Here is a 21,037-nt window from a genome sequence, read left to right as displayed (position 1 = left end):
CTGCTTCCTGCTCGACACTTCACAGCAAAACTCTTAATCGAGTATTTATTCAGTGTGTGTGTGTGTGTGTGTGTGTGTGTGTGTGTGTGTGTGTGTGTGTGTGTGTTTGATGGATTAGATTGAATATACAGCAACAAAGCCTAAGCTGAGTTACTGAGTTCTGCGGCCAACAACACAAACGGAAGGTTTGCAGAGACAGAGGGACTAACTAACGCTACAAAACAGGAGTGTTTACTGGGAAGATGCTTTCTACGTGATGCATGTATGGAACAAGTTCGGTCAGGACAGGGCTGCTTAAACCTACACGGTTGCACAAATCACACAACAGGTTATTAGCAAGAATATTATTGAAAGAGTTGATACATCATCATGCTTTATGTGGTAATATTTGGTATTTCTTTTTTCTCCATTTTTGTAAGGTTACCCTGAGGGTTCAGTTCAAGACTCTTATTTTGAAGACCAAGTGGTACGACTTCCTTTATACCCCCCTCTCCCTCCCACCTCTGTCGAGCTCAACACTTGGCACAGACAGGACGGAGCTGTGATTGGAGAAGATGGGGAGGCAGAGGCTAACCCCAACAGCTGATCTGAGGTCCGTCTGTGGCGGGAACACTTGCGCCTTACTGCAGGAAACCGATCCCGAACCAGCAGTTGAGCCGGAAGTGCAGCAATGACACACATTTTGAAATTAAAATAAATAAATGAACAAACCGATGAAGAAAGATAAACGAACAGATGAAATAAGTATTAAATAAAAACGAAACACAGCAGCTGCTGTAACATGACATCATTTATTTTGAAGGATCATTTCTCAGTTAAACATAAAAAACAACCCCCACCATATTCATAGGAGTGACGACCCCCCACGCCCCCCGGTCCTCTCTCTGTGTCCTACTGACATGTTTTTCCTGTTCACGTTGGCGGAAGTGATGAGGGAACTATCTGCACACCAGCTACTGCACCATCAAACAAACACATCATTACAGTGTAAATTCAGTGCTTGAAATACAGCTCATGTGTTTGATATAAGGCTGTGAAATAGGAATAAATAAAAAATAAATAATAATAAAAGATTTTTAAAAATAAAATAAGCAAAGGGTTAAAAATGATGTCAGCTACGAGGATGACATCATGGGTTTGGATTCACCAACAGAGGCAATGTTTCCCTCTTTCTATGACATGATGGAGTGAGCAGATATATTTGGAAAAAATAAAAAATAAATGTGGAAATAACTGTATTGGAAACAGGTGTGAATAGAAAATATCCACTGATTGTAATAATGTCACTATAACAGTTGTTAATTATTGAGCAGGTCATGGAAGAGATCTCAGAACCGCTAATCAACATCTGCATCGCATCAACAGGAAATGAGTCATGTTGTGCTGTAACTGCAGATACACATCACTAGAAATATGTTATTAGAAAAGTTCTGAGATAAACATAAATTACTCTCTGACAATCAATACAGATTCAGATCACACAGTTACACATCACCAGCATTAACTGACTCGATGAGATTACAGGTACAGTATGCATGAGTCTTTCTAGAGCAGGGGTCGGCAACATTCTGATGATGAGTGCATCTAAACTTTCCTCAGAGGTCAGTGTGCCATATGATTGCATTAGCAATAAATGTAATAATGCTCTATATCAACAGTTACACACTAGATAGAACCACTTTATAGGATTATATTTGTTCACAGATGTTGGCAGCTATCAGCTACTTAGAAAAGGATCCTGGTGTTATTTATCTCTCAGAAACAGCTCATAACTTCAACTCATTCATGTCACCTAAAAGGTAAACCTGTTTCTCCATCACCTGTTCAGCTCTGATGATTCAGTAAGGACATCTCCTGGTTTCATCTTCATGTTTCCCTCTCACCACATATCCAAACCGACATCATGACCAGCAGCTTTACAGCTGTGGCTCCAGCAAACATCAGCTGATACTAGAAATTAATATTAAATAAATTCTAACAACAGCTGATCAAGCTTAAACGTGCTGCTGTTGTTTAGCGCGACATCGGCTGGTTTCATCTTTCTGGCACAAAGTGGGCGATAAACAAACAAGAGAGAAAAGCCGATCAGCTGATCATTGATCAGTTTCATGATTGAAGTAGAAACAGGAGAGAAGAAGAGGCAGCTGTGCAGCGTAACGACAGAATAAATCCAGCTTTGTGTCTTTTTTCATTCTAGCTGAAGTCCGGGACAAACTGTTCCTTTCAGCTCAACATGAAACGCGTAATATTTTCTCTGAATACGAGACGATTCTGTTTTTTACGGGACGGTTGGCAACTCTGCTAACTAACCTTATGAATAAAGTTCACTATCAGTAACATCATAGCACCCAACCAGCTGTATAGAAACTCCGTCATGCTAGCTAGTAGCAGTACGAGTTATTGTAACTGAGGGTAAAAAGTCAGCACAGCTAAAATAAACTCCACCTGAACTTGGTTCATATCTGACCCAGATACACTGCAGGTCAGAACTTCTTACCTGATGTTCAGTTCACCTGACACTCGGCCGCCTCGGGGCTCTCCTCCTGCCTCACCTTTCTCTCATCCACCTGTTGCCTCTGTGGAAGCTCCGCCACAGCCACCACCAAACAACTGAGTTATTTTTACACATCTGCCAGCATCTGGCCAATCCACCACCTCTCATTGTTTATACTGTTATAAAAAAAAAAAAAAAAAAACAACCATCGGGCCACCCAGTCCAGCTATGGTCGTGCCATCAATTATCCTGGCACGCGTGCCTAGGGTTGCCGACCCCTGTTCTAGAGGGAGGGGTGAAATTATTGTTATTTAAGCGAAACACTGTGACAGGAAATGACAGGAAGTTGAGAGAATATTCCTCATTAAGCTTGGAAATTTCTTGTGATGTCCCCCAGGGGTGGTCTGTAATGGAGCCAATACTGTTCATTGTTTATATTATGTGATGGACCGAGTTGAAAAACAGGAGGAGTCCCAGGAATTATTAGAAAAATATAGTTTCCATTTATTTAACCCCCAAAAATTATATTTACAAGACTAATAAATGTTGAGCTCATAAAAGAGGTCAAAGAAACAAAACTGAACTCAGGCACAGACTGCAACCTTAACAAACCAAATGACTGCCCAAACATACATAATTGACCTAAACATGAATGACATACAAGGGTATATATATATAATGGCTGATCAGACCATTGTGACACATGAGGGGTAACAGACAAAACACAATCATAAATCACAAACGATGCAGTACAATCTAGTTTGTTAATAAACTAAACACTAAAGAAGAAAATCAAAAACCCCATTAAACCCTAAACTCAAATATTTAATTAAATACAAATACTTTGTTTTTAAAGTAAAGAAAACACACATTCCCCCTTCAGCAGGAAGTGGTGGTGTGGTCCAATTATCTTCCTTTGTATTTAATGGTTTCAAACCCTGGCTACCATCTTCTGTCCAGCAACTCCCAGGGATGATGGCAGGTAAGAAATAAAAAGACAAAGGTTAGTCAGAAAGCAAAGAAATTTAGTATGAATACATAAGTAAACTAAATGTGCGCGCTTACAAATAGAACAGATGTATCCAAACCAATCAATGAAGTTATTGGCAACTAAAATGTATTACTATGTTCAAATGAAGAATGAAAATACAAAAGTTACCAACTTTAGAGTGTGGCCACGGGTTTGGCCATCACTAGTGATGGGCAGATGAAGCCCCATGAAGCACTGAAGCTTTTCATCCAATTGGTTCACCCCAACGCGAAGCTTCATGAAGCTTCATTTGCTCTAGCAGGACACCTACTGGACGTAAAAATAATAGCTGGCATGAATTTGAAGAGTGTGGCATTTTGCACACAGCCTGTAAATGTCAACAACAAAAGGAGTGTGTAAAACATGTATATTGTAGTGATGGCAGTATACTCTGTATATTTATAGTGGCAGTATGGGAAATGATTATTTGGAAATGCTTGAAATGGAAATGATCATTTACTGTGAGGTGAGGTGTGGTTGGGGTGTGGACAGTAGTTGTGCTTTTGTAACGTTGAGGTATGGACAGCTACACACTGAGGCTTTGAGCCTCAGTCCTGCCTGTTCACATTTTATTCTGTAAAAACTAAATGTTCACTGCTTTTATGACCTTTTTAGTGGGGAGAACATAGCTAGGATTTAATGATTTAACAAATCTTTTGAATCCTTTGTCCTCCACAATGCTAAATGGCTGGGAGTCCTCAATCACCATGCTGACCAGGTCTTCATCTATTTGAGATTGTTCTCCTGAGGAAAGACAATAAAGACAAAGCACAAATATAAATATCACACACGTAACTTATTACAGTTGTATAATATTGTTATATTATTTAGTAACATTACTGCATGCTATATTATCATTGCATTTGATGGCTCACCTGGTCTTGCTCCACAATCGGTGTTCCCCTTATTCTCATGCAAAGCTCTGTAGTGCCTAAGCATGGATGAGGTGTTGTTGTTATATCCCAGCTCCCTGGCACATAGCAAACACCTCACCTTGTACAAAAGTACAGACAGCTTAACATAGGTTTTATTGCACCATCAGTATTATGAAAATACATCTTCTGTAGAAATTTACATACCTTGTTGGGAGGAATAAGATCAAAATGTTCCCACACAGGGGAGGACATCCTCCTCTTCTTAGCTGGCTCCATTCTCTCCTGACTTTCTCTCCTCACTCTCATAAACCTCCAAACTGTCTCCAAACTCTCACTAACCGCAACTCTCCATCAAACACCCACATTTTGAATGAAGTCTGAGGGGTTTATATCGCTGTCATATCTCGCGGCAAAGTTCGAACCACTTCATGAACCAGTCACGTGGTACAGCCGGGCAGCGAGGCTTCGGACGTCATCATTTTCAGCTCCTCCCATAAATGAAGCAAGCCTCGATACGCGCATCGCGGAAACGCCCCCTCCATTACTCGACACAAGCTTCGAAGCCTCGATACAGAACGTCCCATCAGTGGTTCCCAAACTTTTTTTGCTGGGCCCCCCTTTGTTTTACAAGAAAATCTTTCGTCCCTCCCCCCTTTCTCGCGCGTGCACACGCACAACCACATCCTCCAACCACACGCCCATATTTTGCTCCATTGCTGTTTATTTCACACCTCAAACATTTAGTGAACAATTAAGCAAATACAAGTAATCTGCAGGAAGTAATAAAATAAACTACTAACTCTGTCACGCTGCGTCCGCACCTACACGGGTGATTTTGAACACGCAGCTGTTTCGCCCACTTAAACGATATTTCGATTCACCGAAAACTGAGATTTTTTAAAACTCCTTTTTTTGCGTTTCCGTGTGGACGAGGAATACAGAGTTCGTCATGCAACGTCAAAGGTATGTGCCTTTTTCCACGTCACGCTGTGGCCACGTTATTGTTTACATGAGATGAACTGCAGAATGGCAGATAGAGACTAAATACTGTTAATCTGACTATCTGCAGGTTTACACGCAGTTACTGTCCCTCCATTTACAAAGGCAGAGGCGTCACAGTGTGATTGTTTTACTGTATGTGTAATAATATTCAACATTGCTATCAATGCATTTTTCAAAAAATGCCTCTCTGTGCAAAATGGGTTTAAAAACACAAACAGCTGTGGGATCCTGTTTGTCCGTGGTTTAAACAGCCCAGCGCTGCTCCTGAAGAAGGGGAACCTGCAGGGAGACCTACCTCAGCACCTGTGCAGGTGAAGCCAAAGGGCAGATTTGCTTCACCATATTTTCTAGTCTTTGGCTCAGAATGAAGTTGGTTTGGAAACATATTCAGCGACGCTTCATCTCCTGCTTTGTGTTTGTGTGGGCGCCCCGTGCTAGCAGTGTCCAAGAGTTTTGTTTTTTCTTCCCCCCCTTTTCATACCGCGCCCCCCTGCAATGGCTCTGCGCCCCCCCAGGGAGGCAGGCCCCACACTTTGGGAAGGTCTGATATATATGATGATGTATAACTCGGTAAAAATCCACGATCATAGCACCAAAAAATATGATCCCAATAATATGGCGGTGGACTAGCATGATGACAACGTTTTCAGGGCACGTGTGTGTGTGTGTGTGTGTGTGTGTGTGTGTGTGTAAGAACTTCTGTTCTTATGCTTTGAAAGTGTCAGAGTGTCATAAAACTTTTTTGACTATGTTATAATGTTGTTTTGCACGAGTCATCATGTATCTTTGATAAAATATTTACTCTTGTATTTGTGTTATTGGTTTTTACAAAAAAAATATTAGTCACATATCACACTGATAAACAGATGACTGAAAGAAATGTTTGATGGGAAAAGGAAACAGTGTTGTGCTGCTAAATTTTCAGCTTCCGACGTTTAAATAAGAAAATGTCAAGAGGAGACAAGCAGCCCGAGTCTGCACGTAAAACATTAAACTCCTCAGCAGTGATACTCGTTGTTATAGGTGCACTTATTCTTTGTCATCGTACTTTATTGTTCCAATGAAACAAGAATCTCATTTCAAAGTACATTTTTGGCCATCCTGTGATCTCGCTGTCTTAATATCTTACAGCTATTTCCAGGGGCAATAACCTTTATGTTAGATTGCGTTTTTAATCAGGCTGTGATCTTAAAGTCACTCTCACAGCACTGATTTTACAGTAATGCACAACAATTGTAATGTCACTGAAATTTCCAAACTGCCTTTTCTGCAGTAAGAGTTGTGTGATTGCACACGGGCCATGACAGGACTCCTTAGTATCTGTACAGCACAATCCAGTTTTATCTATATGTCACCAGATTGCAACAACAGCCACCTGGAGGTGAGACTGTTAGTCACACAAATGGTGGACAGAAAAGTATTTTCCAATTTAGAATAAATCCGATGACTTGATTAACATTTTTGATTTATTTATTAGTACACCTTTTTTTACGAGTCCTCTTATATCCATGACAAAGTGTGTACAGGCTTAACATTTGATGTCTGCATCAATTACTGACATAACATCAGCATATCAAGGAGTTTAGGACTTATCTGTTTGTCTAATACATTTGGAGAAATTGGGCTGTAACTTCACATATTGTGAAAGTTTCTTTTCCTTGTTTTTCTAGATGTTTCCCTTGAGGAGTCTCATTCATGGCTTTTAACCAGGAGCTCAGTGCAACATTTACTTTCACCTCATGTCAACATGTGATGGAGTGCCATACAAATCTTTCTGATGAGGTCTTTCAGGTCCTGGACATGATACAGTTTATCTGTTGAAGATGAAGTTTTTGAGGCCTGTCAATTCTTTCTCTTCTCTTTTTCTCCAGTTTCCTTCAAATATTTTAAGAACACAATGTCTATCTTTTTAAAAAAATATAGATTGAATAAAAGAAATCCTAACACATAACTGCAACAGGCTGTTAGTAACAAAATGCCTGAAGATGCTATTTCAAATCGGTTGTTTGTTTATTTCTCTTTCATGTGTAGACACATCATCGTGCCCAGGTCATTTATTTCTGAGTTGCGCATGCGTTGAGCCTGTGAGCGCTATCTACTGACGTAATAATGAGTACAGAACTTAGATAACTCACACAAAAAACAAACAAACAAAAAAACTTAGATAATTCACAGCTGTAAACAAAAGAATCGCACGCGCACAAAAACGTGAAACACAATTTTTGCTCGTGCTCCATAAAACTGAACGTGCAGCATCTTCCAGCTTACACTTACACAGGACGTTAGTCCTGCCAGCTTCAAATTAAAAGGCGACATGAGTCATTTTAGGCCTAGAAACAGCGGCAGTGCGTTTAAATATCTATCGCACCGTTATTTTTTCCATTAAATGACTACAAAGATATACAAAAAGGTTGAATCCAAAAGTAACGATCCACAATATAAAATTCAATGCTTTTATTTTTAACATCTATGTCGGAAGCTGTGGTTCCGACCCCCTTCACGTTGCTCTGCTAGCGCAGAGCCATTTATACTAAGCTAACGGTTTAGCACTGCTGACCTCCGTCTTTGCGGGGTTTATTTCCCGGGTTAGTTGTTGTACGACAGTTAGCTTCAAGATGGCTTTGTTGACGCCATTATTCGCTTTTCTGTACCATCTACCGCAGGTGTACAAGTGGCTGCTGAAGCCATATTACGTAGCATCTCTCTTCATGTCTGTAGCATTTCTAGCTGTCCGCAAGACGCCCGGCATCTGTGACCGTCTGGCCACACAGCGAGAAGACGGCAACTCCTGCGACTTCGACTGGGTCCGTAGAAAAAGCCAGAAAGTCTGGTCGTTTTCCCGAATGTGTTAGCAGCTAGCCGGTCAGTGAATGCTGGACCAATGCACAGGCTGTGGTAACGAGGGCCAGATGACTTTAGCTGTCAGGCCAAACAGCGGCCAAAAAGCAACTCATTGATGTTCCTGGACTTGTTGACTAAGATACACAAGTGAAAACGATTCATTTGTAGTTTTCCGCTGTTGATTAATGTGTTTTATTGCTTACGGCATATCAATGAAGGTCTGTTAAAATACAAGAATGAACATGGGGTGTCAGTGTTACTGTGTTGGTCCTGAAGGTTGCAGGAGGGGAGGCAAAATCGGGGTATCACAGAATGAGGGTTGTTGTTGTAATAATAATAAAAGCCAAATGGAACCGAATTTAATGTCCCGTTAGAGCTCTTACAGTTTATATACACTCATGAATGTTGTGGTGAAGTTGGGCTTTTAATGGTTCTTTAAGCTGTTCTTTGGTGTACTGCATAGATCTCTAGTGACTTTAAAAAAAAAAGAATATATGTGTCTTACAAAGTTGCACCCCAACCAGACACTTGGTTAATGAGCTTCTGGCATAATCTAGTCTGGATATTTGACCACTTTTCTTTACGAAACTGGAAGAATTCATTTAAATTGGTTTGTTTCTTAGCCCAGGCATAGTCCACAAATTGGGGTCAGAGGTCAAACTTAACATTAGTCTGCAGAACCAGTTGTGATGTTCCTGGGTTCCTCATCCTGGTAGAACATCATATTGCTTCTAAGTTTCAACCATCTAGCCACTGATCTGAGGTGAAGTTGAAGAATTTGCATGTAGTCCTTCTCCTCTGTCTTCATTATTCCATCCACATTGTGCAGGGTACCAGTACCACTGGCAGCAACAGCCCTAGAGCGTGATGCTACTGCCGCCATGCCTGACAGTTGCTACGGTGTTCTTAGGTTTCCCTCAACTTGACTCCTCCAAACATGAGTCTTGTTAATATAGCCAAAGAGCTCAATCTTCATCATGTCCGGGCACAAGACCTTTCTCAAGAAGCCTTCGGCTTGTCCAAATGGGAAGCTGCAAAATTGAGTGGAGCTTTCTGTGGAGAGGGTGAAGCCCCTCCACAGCAAAGACAGACACTGGTGTTCTAGCAGTTTCCAGGTCATGAGGCTTGAGCCCTGCTGGTTTCTGGACTGTTTCCTCTCGTTTGTGGGAGACAGATTGGTCTTCTTGTAGATGTAGACTGTGACTAGAGCAGGGCGATATGACCAAAAATATTTATCACGATATACATTTGAAAATTTGCGATAACGATATAACTGACGATATAATTGAGACGAGACAAAATACTTTACAACTCCACAACTTTATTAGTGCAAAAACCATCAATGTATTTTCACTTAAACAAGCAGCTGTTTTTTATCTGCATTAAAGTTATATAAAAACGTAACAGTGCAAACTCCTCGCTGACAGTTTAACCAAAAGGCATTTCCAGTGGAAACTGGCCGACACATCCTCAGCATCACCATGTATAATATCCACAAAACTTAAAAAGAGGTTATACACACACAATACGGTAACATTATGTTGAAGCACAGCACGTATCACTCCGCGAGGCTCCGCCTACGATAGCCGTAACGCTCCCACAATCCATCAAGCGGTGCGGCTTCGTAGCTCAGCAAAGTCGTACTGAAACATTTGACAGATTTTCGAGCGCCGTGCACATAAAATCGTTTCGAGGTCAGTAAACACAACCAGAGTTCATACATAAGGCACACGGGATTATAAGGGGCTCTGTCGACTTTCAGAAAAATCAAAGGATTGATTTTAAGTGCGCCGTATTTTCCAAACAGCACGGTAATAGCGACGGCCCGCTAGCATGCGCTACCAAAAATAGTGCTTTGTTGTGTATCTGATGGACGAAAGCTAAACCAGTTCCACACCAGTGAAGCTGCAGCATTTTTACAAACCAGTTCAGGTTCATGGTTTCATTCAACGATCCACTTTCGCTCTTCTCATTCTGCGTCCCCGCCATGTGCGTATGAAAACAAAGGCACTGCGCATGCGCGTTTTACCCATATTCTATCGCCATGTTTCATTTTCCTATCGTTGCCCAACATTGCACCGGTATTACCGTGAACGGTACGATATAGCCCAGCCCTAGTGGTGACATATCTGAGTAACTTGTACTTGGGCACAACTGTTTGTACTGATGGTCTGGCCTCATGCAATCCTGTGTTTCACATCTATGAGAACAATGTGTCCAAATTGGAATTAGAAACAAGTGTTCATGCTTTTGTTTCCTCACAGTCTGACTGGTGTACATCACTGTAAATGACTTATTTGGCAGATGTGGTGCTTTATTTGCAGTTGCTGTTTTGACAGAAGAGATACAGCACCTGTGCAAGTATCAGAACAGGGCTTTAAAATCTGTTCAGAGCTAAAATGAAAATCATCTTAGTGTTCTCTCTGCTCATCTCACAGTTTTGTTTGTTTCTGAAATCAGCTGAGTAACAAAGGTGTAAACAACAACCAGTCAAATGGGAAAAGCTGTGTTAGCAAATCGTGTCAGAGCTGTAGAGGCTGTGCGAGTGGAGCAGAGACGGCAGAGTAACAAAGGCCATGTTTGTGTTCTCAGAGAGAGGTGGAGATCCTCATGTTCCTCAGTGCCATCGTGATGATGAAGAACCGCCGGGCGAGTGAGTAAATGTCTTTTTCATAGTGTGGATGAGTTGTGTGCTATCCAGCGCTCTGTGATGTTCTCTGTCAGGAGGCTTTTAAATTGGCTGTTCAGTGAATTCCTCAAGATTCAGCCCGTTACAGAGCTCTGTTTCACATTTAGTAGTGAATTTGAAAGATGTTGCATCACCGCGTTCATCAGGGCTGTGCGATATGACCACAATCTCATATCCCATCGCCCCGATAACGATATAAATCACAAACATTTAACATTTTCTGTAAGTTCTGTGAATCTCGGGCAGCTCGACTTGCAGGAAGTGTTTCCAGCTGGGCGTCATGTAGCTGGAGTCGAGTGTTTTAATCGATGCATGAAACGATACATTTTTAGTCATAAGTTGTAACGGCGCCATTTTCTTTGTATTTATTACACGGCGTGCTGCGGGGAAAAGCCTAGGGCTGTTCGATGTAACGATATATATCGGATGACGATATAAAAACATCTGTCGTTTCATTTTACGCTGTCATTTGTTTCATGCTGTCGCAAAATAAACTGTTTACAGCAATATTTGTTCATGGTTCTGATGTCCCTGTAGTTATTATTAATTTCTTCAAGTTCTCTCTTTCTCTTATATTTAATAGAACCACACTACGGACGGACAAGCGCCTGTTTTTATGCGTTGTCGTTAGCAACAACGACGGTAACAGCATCGTGTGTCCGCTTGTTTATGTTCCACATAAACCTTTCACAATAAAGCTCAAGATCCTGTTGAGACTTTTCAAAATAAACTGAATGACGTGAAACAGTATGCAGAGTGTTTACGGATGAGAAGCAAAAAGAGCCGCCAGGTGCTAAAAAATAAACCTCAGACTCAAACGTTTTATATCGTCATCCGATATATATCGTTATATCGAACAGCCCAAGTGTTCATCATTGATTAGGGCTGTTTATTATCTGCTGCTAATCTGTTTTAAAGCATTGACTAAAACATGAAAGTGTCTCTGTGTTGTTTGTGTCAGTAACTGTGGAGCAACATGTGGGCAACATCATCCTGTTCAGCAAAGTGGCCAATGTGATCCTGTTCTTCAGACTGGACATCAGGATGGGGCTGCTCTACCTGACGCTCTGCATAGGTCTGTCAGCTCATTGTTTAGACAGTAGCACCTCACAGAAACCGTCTGGTCCCACAGGATCACTGAGACTGTTGGTGGGGAGAACTCCACGTTAACAGGAAGAACAGGGCCAAACAAACTACAGGAGAGAGAAGGCTAAAGACCATTTGTTCATCCCGCAAAGGAGTTTGTTACCGCAGTAGGATAAAAAAAACAGTACAAGTGCCACGGGCCTTAGAGAGTGCAAACATGTATATATGCAACAGTAAGCAAGCAATTTCTTTATATAGCACTTTCAGAACAACTCCCCAGCTGAACACTAAGTGCTGTACACCTGACATGCCAGAAATGATATTTTCAGTAAGTTAAAAAAAATATATATAAAAGGATAAAAATATAAAAATAAGATGATAATTAAAATGATATTTAAATGAATAAAATTAGCACAAATAGCAAAAAGTAAAATAATATAAAATGAGAATTAGAATTACATTTAAAACAATAAAATCATTTTTACTCCTTGTCATGAGCCAAGGAGTAAAAATGGGTTTTAAGACGCGTTTTAAAAGTGGACAGTGAAGGGGCCTCTCTAATGTGCTGCAGAGAAGGCCCCGCCCCCTCTGAGCTTCCTCTTGGACCTGGGTACCTCCAGGAGCAGCTTGTCAGCTGACCTGAGAAACCTGGGGGGGAGTAAGGATGCAGAAGCTCAGAGAGGTAAGGTGGGGCAAGACCGTTTAACCATTTGAAAACAGAGTTTTAAAATGAACTCTAAGATATACAGGCAGCCAATGGAGTGAGGCGAGGATGGGAGTCATGTGCTCTCTTTTACCAGTTCAGCTGCAGATGAGAGAGAAGACGCCGACTAACTCCACAATACAGCACATTACAGTAATGCAAACGAGATGAAGTAAAAGCACGCATTACTGTTTCAAAATGCGGCCTGGATAAAATAGTCTTACCTTTGCCAAACACCTTAAATGATAAAAACTGGACTTGACAGGTTTAAAGTACTCTGCCAGGGGTCAATAGTGGAGGGTTCACAAGGTCCACTGGGACCAAACACAATCACCTCTCTTTTGCTTGAATTACATCTTAGAAAGTTTAGGAACATCCAAGATTTGATAAAGTGGTTTAATAGAGAAGGCATCGTTCTGCTTCAGAGGCAGATAAATCTGACAGTCGTCAGCATAGCAGTGGAAGGATAATCCGTGCCTTCTGAGGATGGTTCCCAGGGGCTGTAAATATAATGAAAAAAGCAGAGGCCCTAAAATTGAGCCCTGTGGGACCCCAAGCTGAAGAGCGGCAGAGAAGGACTCAACCTTAAAAAGTTAACACTAAAAGTTCTGTCACAAAGATAGATGTCATTTCAAGGCAGTACCACGAATGCCTGCAAGATGGTGAAGCGAGACAGCAAAATGTTGTGGTCTACAGTGTCAAAGGCAGCTGTTAGGTCAAGGAGGACAAGAACAACATGATTACCAGAGGATATCAGTAAAAACCTTTAAGAGTGCTGACTCCGTGCTATGAAAGTTTTTAAAACCTGACTGGAAGACTAAGAAACCGTTCTCATTTAAAAATCCATCAGTTGGCAGTGTACAATTTTCTCTAAGATTTTAGACATAAAAGACAACTTGGAGAGAGGCCTGAAGTTAGCCAACACAGTGTGGTCCAGGGCAGGTTTCTTAAGCAGGGGTTGTACTGATGCATGCTTGAAATGAGCAGGGACTACACCACATCTGCTGTATATAACAGTGAGAACAGCCTGGCCTATGCTAGGAAACATCTCCTGAAAAAGCTGTGGTGGGACAGGATCATTTGGAGAACCGGAGGGCCTCAGGTGGCCGACCACATCCTCCAAAGAAGAAAGAGTCACAGGCTCAAACCGGTTAAAACAGCAGAGCAAGGGATCGAGACAGAGGGGTCGGAGTTTGAACGTCATCTACTTGTCCAGTTGTCCATTCTAAGATTGTGATGAATTAACGGATCAAAGGCCTTTAGAGTTGTCATGAGTTGATGTTTAGTGTGCTACGATCAGTCATAGAAATCTGAAACGAGAAGCTGGAAGTGAGTTACACTGAAAACTGGAGATATAAGAAAATAAGGTGTGTTTCATTGGATGCTTAGTGGGCTGACGTTCCCTCAGACAAGGGAAATAATATGTTAACATACAAAGACACAGTAAGTTCACTAATATGTGAGATCCTGCTGAGAGCAGTTCACTGGAGTCAGCTGAAAAAGCAGCAGACTGAGTGTGAGATGCTGTGATCTTCTGTGTGTTTCAGTGTTTTTGATGACCTGTAAGCCTCCTCTGTACATGGGACCCGAGTACATCAAATACTTCAGTGACAAAACTATTGATGTGAGTACAAGTGGAAGAGTTGGTGGTAGAGGTTTGGTTGTTGGTGAAACACACTTACGTCCAGTTGTTTTAAAGTGTGTGTTTACCGTGTGTGCGCAGGATGAACTGGCGAGAGACGGCCGTGTGACGTGGATCGTCGAGTTTTTTGCCAACTGGTCTCCAGAGTGCCAGTCCTTCGCTTCTGTGTACGCTGATCTCTCTCTCAAGTAAGGCTGAGACCGTCCTCTGGTGAAATCGTGGCGTGTCTTCATCTGCGTTCAGGAGTAACTTCAGTGCCTTCTGTTCTGTGGAATAGGTATAACTGTGCTGGCCTAAAGTTTGGCAAAGTGGACATTGGACGCTATGGAGAGGTTTCCAAAAAGTAAGACCCTTTTAAATCAGTTTTCTCGGTGACGTTTGGCTCCCCACATACATATGAGCACTCCCTGTTCTGCAGGTACAAGGTGTCAGCATCTCCACTCTCCAAGCAGCTTCCATCATTGGTGCTGTTCCAAGGAGGGAAGGAAGTTATGCGGCGCCCTCAGGTGGACAAGAAGGGCAGGGCTGTGTCATGGAGCTTCACTGAGGTGAGACTGCTGCTGCTGGTGTGCTAAAGGTGAACACCTGTAATATCAAAGATGTTCTTTTTCTCAGTAACACCTGGACTTGGTCGCATGGCACTGTGGCCTCCTGTTTGTCCGTTAAAACGTGCGAAGTAATCTAAAAAAGAGAAAACAAGTTCGCAGTGCGTCGTCTGACCCTGGGGTCACCGTTTGTTCCATCAGTGTGCGATTGTTACACAGAATCCTATTTACATTTACTCCAATTATAGAAAATAAGGAAATATCTGAAATGCTGAAGGTAAGCGGTGTTAATCAGAACATTTATGTTTTACAAATATTTACATCTGTGCATGAGAAAGTAACTTTGTATCTTCTTCTTTGCAGGGTTGACATGGGATAAGAAACATGTTTCTTTAAAAACTTCAGACTGAAATTAAAAATTGAGTTGTTGTAATTATGTTCAATAAGTGACAGAAGCCCAATATTAACACAGTCCTCTGTGAGTAAGCACCTGGCCACAGTGGAGAGGAAAAACTCCCCTTTAACAGGAAGATCCCTTCATTCTAACCAGGGTCAGGCTTGACTGGTTGGGCTGAGGGGAAAGGCAGAGCTTAGGCAGAGCTGTGAGCTCCAGAAACTTGCACACCAGTTATAGTGTCAGCTGTTCCCCTCCTGATCCATATACTTGACACTTAGAGTCTTTATATTTAAGACTTTGCATGCTTGTTTCCATCAGGAGAACATCATCCGAGAGTTCAACCTGAACGAACTCTACCAGAAGTCCAAGAAGCTCAGCAAGACCAGAGGAGACAAGGTCAGCCAATCCCAGTTCCCCCCAGTGCCCGAGGAGGAGGAGCCAGAGCAGCAGGGAGTTGAAGCCCAGGGGGTGGAGTCTGAATCCAAGAAGGACAAATAGGACCATTTGTATTACTCACACTGGACTTGTTAATGGAATCTGTGGGTCCACTGTGGGTCAGCTAGCTCCTCCTCCACCTTTGTCTTCATGCTCCTCTTCAGAGTGTTCTGTTTACTTGTGAATCAGGCCCCGCCCCTTTCCCTGAATGTCCCTAATATGTAATTTAGCAGAGTATCAAAGCAAACTGCAGTAAACCATCCCAGTTGTGTGAAGAGGACCTGAGGTCACTCTTTGGTGGAGGAGCTTGGCTGGTGGGGGCTGATGATGGAGACGTCCAACACAGGAGCAGAACATGTTTTATGCTACTAATGACTTATTTTAATCTTTAATAATTTAAATGCAGTTAGTTAGTTACTGATGTGGACCATTTAGCAGCTTCGTCACACACATTCCATCAGCTTCTGTCGTGTTTTCTTCTTTGAGTGTTTTTACCTGCTGACCGTGACTGTGTGCAGCTCCCAGTCAGCTGTTTCTTTCTTTGGACACACCTTACAGGCCCTGACTGGCAGCACTTAGTAGTCAGGTTGATTTAAAGTAGCGGTGATTCAGTGATCCTACGCTTCCCCCCAGTTTCTCACCTGGTCTCCAGTCTGCTGTGTATGACCCGTGTTCTGCAGTTGCCTTTAACAGATGGTGTAAAACACGTTCAGGTGTAACTCCCTACCTGACGAGCCCACCTTTGTTTTTAGTTTGACTTCGTAAAACTCTAAATGCAAAGGACTTTTTTCTTAAACTTGACTACATGCATGTGCAAGTTTACATTTTAATCTAATAGACTAAATAATACATCAAATAATTGCTGGCTTGGGATCAGTGAAGCAGTTCCAGGCTTCTCGGCTGTGCTTGGTTCCTGCTCGTGCAGAAACCTGAAAATGAGGCATTGAATCTGTGTGAACTGCAGTAACCCCCTAAGAACCATGCAGCAGTGTGGCAGCACTGTTTGCTGCTCCAACGCCAGGACACGGGGCGGTGCACACGAACACAGCTCACTGCAGACGCTGACCTGAGCAGTGAGCTGCTGTAGACTATAAGTAGCTGATGATTCAACCACTGCAAAGAAAGTAGCAGTGAGTCAGGCCGAAGTTTGGGGTTCGTTCAACAGGAGTTTCATTTCTTTCTTCCTTCTTCATTGTGGTATTTGTGTGTAGTTGCCATTGAATGTAGGTTTCTAAACCCTGCTGTGTTTTATCCACCCATCATTTTGCTTTCAAACAGAGAAGGCTTCGGTTTCTGCCTTAACGTGTAATTGATGACTTAAACATTCTGATAAATGATAAAGAGCCATGTGATAAATCTGTGGAGACCCTCAAATACATTTTCTTTTCTAAAAAAAAGTATATCTAATAACAACAATCCAATAATTGGGATGCTCCATGGAGGGGGAGTCACTGTTTGGTCAGTCTCATCCATGAGGAAACTGGATTATATCCATCTTGTCCACAAACTTCATATCTACAGGTCCCAGCCGGGGTGTTGAGCCCCGGGTTGAGAAACTGCACACAGTGACTAACAGAGTGTGCATGATGGAAACACAGCTGGTGGATCCAGGAGCCTCTGCGCTCCTTACCCAGATGATGGCAGATGTGTCCTGCACATTGATTGGCTGACCCCTGGACTCCATGGAGATAAAACGAGCGTGTTTCCACAGCCTGAGGATCATCTGGGTCACTGGCATCGCTGCATTCATGTCTTTGTTACAAACCTTTTGAATATTGATGATCAGAACTGTTATTTGTTACATAGTGAACCAATTTTCTGACACGTTTTTCCTTTTTTACATTCAGTAAGCACACTGTAGTTTTACAGATGTTTGTTCCTGATTTAACCTGTTGTTACAAAACCGGTTTGGTTTATTATTCATGTTGACCATGTCTAACCTCTGTGGCGTGTTACATTTCATTCAGAAAAGTCTGGCCTGTTTGCTGTTCATGCAGTAAAGACAACATGAAGCGCTGTGATGCTGTCGTCCTCCTTCCTTTTAGCTCAGACTTTGGTCACCACCCTCACAGTGACATGTGACGACTCTGTGCCAGGGTCTTTGTGTAGCCCAATTATCTGCAGATGTTTCATCTGTGGTGAAATGACTATAGCCAGCTAAGCTTGTAGAAGATGAATGAGCTAAACCAATTAACTATGTCCATTAGAAAGACTCATATTGAACTTTTTCAGCTAGTTTGGGCCGAGTTGCCGTCTTTTTGATTTTATAAGTTCCCTGGATTTAAAAAATCTGTTCACAAACCGCGCTTGTTGCAGGTATACATACATATTCTCTTGCAAAGATATAAAGGTTTGGATATACAATGTGTCATTCCTAACGATTAGCTAGTGGATCATGTTTTAGTGGGGTGACCTCTACAGCAGCGGTCCCCAGGCCTCGGACCGGCACCGGTCCGTGAGTCGTTTGGTACCGGGCCGCGAGAGTTGAGGCTCAGGTGTGAAATGTGTGGTTTTCAGGGTTTTATCGGTTTTCAGTGTTATTTTGTTATCGTTTTTATCGTTAACTCGGTTTTCCTGGGTCTTTTACGTGTGTTATGAGTAAATCTTTTTGTCGGTACTGGTACTGGTTTTATTTTGTTGTATTTATCCGCGACACCTTGAAGGCCGGTCCGTGGAAATATTGTCGGGCATAAACCGGTCCGTGGTGCAAAAAAGTTTGGGGACCGCTGCTCTACAGTGTGGGCGACGTCAGGCGAGGGCAATTTCTAATGGGGCAAAATGAGAAAGGACAGTTTTGGAGGGCTGCACAATAAGCTGAAGTTAATTCTGCTGAAATTCTGGTTAGAGTAGATTTTAGAATTGATCAATGAAAATGTACGCCATGCCTTCAAATGATGTTACCACATTTATTGTTCAAGGCTAAAACCTGTGAGGCAGCTTTCTGTCATTTCTTCAAAGCTCTTTGAATGGCGATCTTCTGTTCTTTGTCAAGCTGATCCCACACTGCTTAATGTCCAGGTCCTGCTGTAATGTGTGTTTTTCTATTCAGATATACTTTTGTGTTTGGGATCATTATGCTGCAAAAGCAAACTCATACCAATCAGATGCTTTCTAGGTGGGACTGCATAATGGATCAAATCTGATGGTACTTGTCCTGTGTTCAGAATAAATCCAGTTTCAACATTACTGACTTGAATGCAACACATCTTTGGTTCAAACTGCTGACAGTTGGCTGACCAAACCCAGCTTCCAGGAGCAGAGAGCAGTTTTGTTTTTGCTTCCAAGACAGCAAATGAAGCGTCACCATGTAGATAAAAACGTCAGACGTGTTCACACAGTTACTGCTCATCTGCTACTTCCTTTGGTCGCCTCCTTCCCTCTATCAGGCCACACTGTTGGATTTGATAAAGGAGGATGTCACTGCTTGTACTTTAAAAACCTGGGTTCGCTCAAAACCTGACCTGATTGTGACCCACACCTGTTTTCACACCTCGGCTCATGTGATGAGGCAGAGGAGGATCAATAGGGGGTCCATGACCCTCTTGGGGACACTCCCACCAATTACTCTTAGTGCTGAAGAAGCTTCTTGGATGAAACTTGGTCAGGGACACTTAAAAAAACGCTTTCCTTTCCCAGCTCATTGGACTACAATGAGCTGGATGACTGAGAACCTTCTCAGAATTCAGGTATGAAAGTTCTTGGTCTCAGTGATGAACTCGTAGTGATCCATGTTCACCTGTTTGTTCTGCAACTTTAACGTTCTGGTATGAGAGCAGCTCACTAACCTCATTTCCTACGTACAGTAGCTAACAGCTCCAATGAAGCACCTGCAGAAAACACCAACTATCACTGGGATGTACAGTGGGGCAAAAAAGTATTTAGTCAGCCACCGCTTGTGCAAGTTCCCCCACTTAAAATGATGACAGAGGTCAGTAATTTGCACCAGAGGTACACTTCAACTGTGAGAGACAGAATGTGAAAAAAAAATCCATGAATCCACATGGTAGGATTTGTAAAGAATTTATTTGTAAATCAGGGTGGAAAATAAGTATTTGGTCACCTCAAACAAGGAAAATCTCTGGCTCTCACAGACCTGTAACGTCTTCTGTAAGAAGCTTTTCTGTCCCCCACTCGTTACCTGTATGAATGGCACCTGTTTGAACTCATCATCTGTATAAAAGACACCTGTCCACAGCCTCAAACAGTCAGACTCCAAACTCCGCCATGGCCAAGACCAAAGAGCTTTCGAAGGACACCAGGAAAAGTATTGTAGACCTGCACCAGACTGGGAAGAGTGAATCTACAATAGGCAAGCAGCTTGGTGTGAAAAAATCAACTGTGGGAGCAATCATCAGAAAATGGAAGACATACAAGACCACTGATAATCTCCCTCGATCTGGGGCTCCACGCAAGATCTCATCCCGTGGGGTCAAAATGATCATGAGAACGGTGAGCAAAGATCCCAGAACCACACGGGGGGACCTGGTGAATGACCTGCAGAGAGCTGGGACCAAAGTAACAAAGGTCACCATCAGTAACACACTACAACGGCAGGGAATCAAATCCCGCAGTGCCAGACGTGTTCCGCTGCTGAAGCCAGTGCATGTCCAGGCCCGTCTGAAGTTTGCCAGAGAGCACATGGATGATACAGCAGAGGATTGGGAGAATGTCATGTGGTCAGATGAAACCAAAGTAGAACTTTTTGGTATAAACTCAACTTGTCGTGTTTGGAGGAAGAAGAACACTGAGTTGCATCCCAAGAACACCATACCTACTGTGAAGCATGGGGGTGGAAACATCATGCTATGGGGCTGTTTTTCTGCCAAGGGGACAGGACGACTGATCCGTGTTAAGGACAGAATGAATGGGGCCATGTATCGTGAGATTTTGAGCCAAAACCTCCTTCCATCAGTGAGAACTTTGAAGATGAAACGAGGCTGGGTCTTCTAACATGACAATGATCCAAAACACACCGCCCGGGCAACAAAGGAGTGGCTCCGTAAGAAGCATTTGAAAGTCCTGGAGTGGCCTAGCCAGTCTCCAGACCTCAACCCCATAGAAAATCTGTGGCGGGAGTTGAAAGTCCGTGTTGCTCGGCGACAGCCCCAAAACATCACTGCTCTCGAGAAGATCTGCATGGAGGAATGGGCCAAAATACCAGCTACTGTGTGTGCAAACCTGGTAAAGACCTATAGTAAACGTTTGATCTCTGTTATTGCCAACAAAGGTTATGTTACAAAGTATTGAGTTGTATTTTTGTTATTGACCAAATACTTATTTTCCACCCTGATTTACCAA

General features: G+C 42.5%; 1 protein-coding gene across 1 annotated transcript; it reads left to right on the top strand.

The window, feature by feature from the left end:
* The first annotated feature begins 7,891 nt into the window (after window positions 1-7,891).
* tmx2b (thioredoxin-related transmembrane protein 2b) lies at window positions 7,892-17,757 on the top strand. Its single transcript, XM_086294579.1, has 8 exons — window positions 7,892-8,205; window positions 10,835-10,895; window positions 11,893-12,006; window positions 14,268-14,344; window positions 14,444-14,550; window positions 14,640-14,705; window positions 14,781-14,910; window positions 15,623-17,757. The coding sequence occupies exons 1-8, from the start codon at window positions 8,017-8,019 to the stop codon at window positions 15,800-15,802; spliced, it is 924 nt and encodes a 307-aa protein (XP_086150705.1). The 5' UTR covers window positions 7,892-8,016; the 3' UTR covers window positions 15,803-17,757.
* The last annotated feature ends 3,280 nt before the right edge of the window (window positions 17,758-21,037 follow it).

This window comes from Aulonocara sp. 'chitande type north' Nkhata Bay, linkage group LG6, assembly GCF_057382095.1.
Source record: "Aulonocara sp. 'chitande type north' Nkhata Bay isolate Kocher_YH1m ecotype deep benthic linkage group LG6, A_spYH_male_GT1.1, whole genome shotgun sequence".
Taxonomy (NCBI): Eukaryota; Metazoa; Chordata; class Actinopteri; order Cichliformes; family Cichlidae; genus Aulonocara; species Aulonocara sp. 'chitande type north' Nkhata Bay.
This window is presented reverse-complemented; position numbering and strand designations above follow the sequence as displayed.